At 34.3% G+C, this 4,670-nt stretch overlaps 1 protein-coding gene across 1 annotated transcript; it reads right to left on the bottom strand.

The window, feature by feature from the left end:
* Window positions 1-3,041: 3,041 nt before the first annotated feature.
* LOC102885759 (olfactory receptor 52N5) lies at window positions 3,042-3,998 on the bottom strand. Its single transcript, XM_006915724.1, has one exon. It carries the CDS (start codon window positions 3,996-3,998, stop codon window positions 3,042-3,044), a length of 957 nt encoding a protein of 318 aa, XP_006915786.1.
* Window positions 3,999-4,670: the final 672 nt, after the last annotated feature.

Below are 4,670 nucleotides of genomic sequence, written 5' to 3'. Positions count from 1 at the left end.
TGTCAAATATTTCATGAAAAGATTAATGACTTATTCATTGGTCAACAAGTCTTCTTCTTGAGAGTTGATTCATATTTTGGCAATAGTAAGCTTGAATTATAAGTTTTATCAGCATTAGAGATAAAAGTTCTTATTATGATGTAGAAATCAAAATATATCTCCAAAATGATCTTTAAAAACTGTGTAATAAGTATCTTTACATAACTTCTCTTCATCTCAAGATTTGAACTTTCCCTTGAAAAAGACTAAAATTTTCATAGATGTAAAGTTAGCACATTGTGTAATGTCAAGCACCTTCTCAAAATATATTTTGATTAATAGAAAACGTTTTCACTATAAATTTTCCTACAATTAGTGCATTACCTAGGCTACTGTTGCAAGCAGCTAAAATATTTGAGACACAAATAAAATTAACTTAAAAATATTAAGCATTGCTACTTTTTCTTCAAGTAATATTTTAATTGAGGGATAACAAACACTTAGAAGAGAACACAAATCATGACTACACAACTTGATGAGTTGTCATGAAAACACATACCAGGACAAGAAATAGATTTTCCCAGCATCTGAATTGCTCTGCCAATGTCCCTTAGTAGTTAATAACATTAAAGTAACCACTTTCTTGACTTCTATCAGCATCAATAAGGTGGACATATTTTTTTAATTTTATAAACATGCCACCTTGTTAGTAACTAAGTAGTCTATATAAATATTTGTTAATAATTCTTATACTGCAGTGAATCCTGTTATCCACAATTCCTAAAATTACTATATGACTCTTGTATGCTTTGTGGTTCTATCTTTTCTATTCTCGCATCCATTTAGATAAAAATAAATAATTGAATCAGTATTTTCTAGTTACTATTTGAACAATATAATTTTCTTCTATTCATTTTTCTCCTTTACAGACAGTAATTATAAAGAAAGAGAGAGCACCAGTTAAAAACTGTGGCTTTAGAATCAGGAAGACCAGGTTTCAGATCCCAATCTGGCCTCTTATTATCTGCATGACTCTAAAACAATTATTCTATCTTTTGGAACTTCACTAAAATGTGGATAATGTTTCCTTTTACCTAACTTGTTAGTTCTTGTACATAATATAAATAAGTAAAATAAATACTGAGCATCTCTCTTTGGGTAGGTGTTCTCTCATTTATAGTCTAATTTAAAAAGAGACACTATCCTTTGCTATGTTCTCCAAGAAAGAGACCTGAGATAAGAATTTGACTTAAACATTTTATTTGGTAGATGATGCTGGGAAACATTGATGGGAAGGAATATAAGACAGGGAAGAAAAGGAATTCAATACAAGGTATGTAAATAAGCAGGTTACTTAATGTAGGTACATGGGCTCCGTAAGACTGAGGATTTTATGGATAATGTTAGGGGATGCAGATTTACATTTTCCCACCATGAGTTGAGACAATTTGAGTATTTTTCTTCCAACTCCCACTCATGGAATGTAAATGACTTAATTCCTGGTCATTTCTGGACTTCTTTACCTGATAGCTGAAGGAAGTTCTCAAGCAGAGTCATAACTTCCAAAAGATACTATAGTAATTGTGAGTACCCAAGGAATATGGGAGGGGTACCGACAACATCTGGTATTTTCTACCACTTGAAAGATCCAAATGTATATACTACGTAACTCTAGATTTTTATGGACATTTTAAATTAGTCGTCAGTTAAAATGTTTTTTATAAAAAAAGACAACTTGCAACGAGTGTTTAGACAAATCTAAAATGAGAGCCATTCTGTTAATCGAACAAAATACAAACCTACTGCTATAGTTGATCCTGAAGGCATAATTGATAACCATCATCTCTCTATTCCACTTTTTATGATAGATTTTCCATTCCCATGAATGGAACGTCTGCTTGTTTTTGCATAGGCAAATATCCTACAACTTTATCCCCGAGGAGACTATCCTCGTTTCTACGCCCTTTTTAGTACTTTCAAGCTACACTACCTATTGATAATCACCAGATGTTGGAAACAGCAAGAAGTCTTTCACTGACCTTTTTGGTTTCAGACATTATCCTCCCAACACCATTACATGATAGCAACCATATCTCCTCATGACCATCTGGATCAGTAATTCTGCAACTAGAGTCACTCCTTTCTCTAATTTCTAGTCTATATGCCTGGTGAGCCATAGATGATCAAGTAGTAGCCATAGTTTTAGGCACTGTACCTTACCCTTGGAAATGACACCTTATTACCCATGGAGATTAATTGCGAAAAATAAATGCGTTTCTGGAAGTGATAATGATAAAAGCTACTCCTATTTCTACCTGTTGGCTTCTGAGTGCTGTGGTTTAGTTATCAAAGTCACAAGGCTTTGTGGTTACTGTACTTCAGATACCTAATATATTGAAGGACAGCCCTCAACTCCATAAAATGTCATCCTTGAGTTAGTTCCTTAGCTGTATTACTTAAGACATTCCAAAAAATAGCCCTCTTAAAACCTTTTTATTGAGATGCTTCAGTTTCACCTGGTTTGTGGACAGTTAACAGCAAGTATTAAGTCCCACTTTGTTGGACTGCAAGTGTGTTCCTAGTGTGTTTGCCTGGAAAGCATTGACAATCTAAATAAAATATCAATGGTAACATCACTGAGAATGGAATAAATTGACACCATATGCCTTTCGTGTGATGCACTAAAGGCAAAATACATGTAATATGTACTTCAAAAATGCATAATCTCAATTTAATTATGAGAAATCTTTAGACAAATCTAAAATGAAAGCCATTCTGTTAAACAAAACCTTCTAATGTGTCATTTTATAAAATTTAGAGAAATTCGGAAAAACTGTTTTGGTTTTAAAAAGATTAAAGGTGATAACCAAGTATAATTTACAATCTTGGATGGGGAAATTGAAAGAATTAGCTATGAATTTCCCCAATATAGTTGCAGAAAACGTATATCTGAGATAGATCATGGGAAATAGATGATACACATGAGTGAATGTATGATGTCACTTCTGAGTTATTTCTGAGTTGTTTTTCATTCACTTTTTTTCTGTCTAATTTCAGTTGTCCTAAATATTTGCACCTTTCTCACCCTGGAAGAGCTTTATGACACTGTCTCGGATCTGTTTTGTCTTCACCCCATAAACAATGGGGTTCACAGTTGGAGGAAGAAGAAGATAAAGATTAGCCACAATGATGTGAAGAGAAGGAGGAATAATGTGTCCTCCAAAACGATGGGTAAAGAAAGTGAAGAATGCTGGAATGTAAGTGATGATGATGGCAGATATATGGGCAGTGCAGGTGCTAAAGGCCTTCTGCTGAGCATCTGCTGACGAGAGGCTGACCACTGCCCGGAGGATCATAGTATAAGACACGGATATGCAGCAGATGTCAAACACTCCAATCAAAAGGGCAACCATCAGACCATAGATGACATTGACCTTGATGCTGGCACAGGATAACTTCACCACTGACATGTGGTCACAATATGTATGGGAGATAATATTGCTTTTGCAGAAGGGCAAACGCTTGACCAAGAATGGAAAAGGAATCATCAGCAACACACCCCTCAAGAAGGTGACAAGTCCAGCTTTGGCAATGATAGGGTTAGTGAGTATGGTAGCATAACGCAGTGGGTAACAAATGGCCACATAGCGGTCCAGAGCCATGAGCATGAGCACACCAGACTCCACACCTGTAAACCCATGGACAAAGAACATCTGGATTAAGCAAGCATTGAAGTTAATTTCCTTGAGATTAAACCAGAAGATACAGAGTGCATTGGGTAGAGTGGTGGTGCAGGTAAAGAGGTCAATGAGGGAGAGCATGGCCAGAAAGAAATACATTGGACGATGTAAGGACTCCTTATGATGAATGAGGTACACGAGGCCAAGATTTCCCACAAGAGAGATGATATACATTGTGCAGAATGGAAGGGAGATCCATACATGTGCTTTTTCTAGACCAGGAATTCCATTAAGAATAAAAGATTTGGGGGCCACATATGAACTGTTGGAAACCAGCATAACTAATTCAATAGATGAACTTATTCTCCCAGAAGTCTCTATATTGAGGAGAAGAAATTAAGAAATAGAAATTTAATTCAGATTGTCTTTGAGAATGCAAACATAAATTTGGAATAAAATTACATTAGTAATAGTATCAATAATTTTGAATAATAGTGACAATGAAATACATAATTTATTGATAATACTATATTACAGGTAATATTTTTAAAGTTTATTAAGCTATCCAAATGTAATTTTAAAACAATAATTAAAAAGTTGTAATTAATTTTTGTCATCAAACAGAAAAAGAGACTGAGGCACAGAGAGATCCAACAATGTTGATTGTTACAAAACTAGATTCAGCGACAAAAGTGATATTTATATATGACTCTAACATTCATACAATCTTTTTACATTCTGGTTTGATAGAGTACATAGCATATGATAGCAAGTTATAACTGCATGAAGGATGGTCTGGAATTTGTTTATTAAATTAATTTTGTGTGTCGATATGTAATGAGAAGATTATGGTCATTTATATCAAATAAGAGCGTATTCAAATTTCAGCTCTTTTCATACCATTGTATGACTTGCTGAAAGATATATTTCATCCTCGAAGCCTCAGTTTCTCATCTATAATGCGAGGCTAATGACAGCCACCTGAAAGAGTTCTAAAAAATAATAAGTTTA

Source organism: Pteropus alecto, unplaced genomic scaffold (assembly GCF_000325575.1).
Source record: "Pteropus alecto unplaced genomic scaffold, ASM32557v1 scaffold395, whole genome shotgun sequence".
In the NCBI taxonomy this organism is placed as follows: domain Eukaryota; kingdom Metazoa; phylum Chordata; class Mammalia; order Chiroptera; family Pteropodidae; genus Pteropus; species Pteropus alecto.
The sequence above is the reverse complement of the archived record's forward strand: the minus strand, read 5'-3'. Positions and strand labels throughout refer to the sequence as shown.

What these genes read in the sequence shown, in the direction of transcription:
- LOC102885759 (XM_006915724.1), bottom strand. Translation starts at nt 3,998, where the DNA reads ATGCTGGTTTCCAACAGTTCATATGTGGCCCCCAAATCTTTTATTCTT.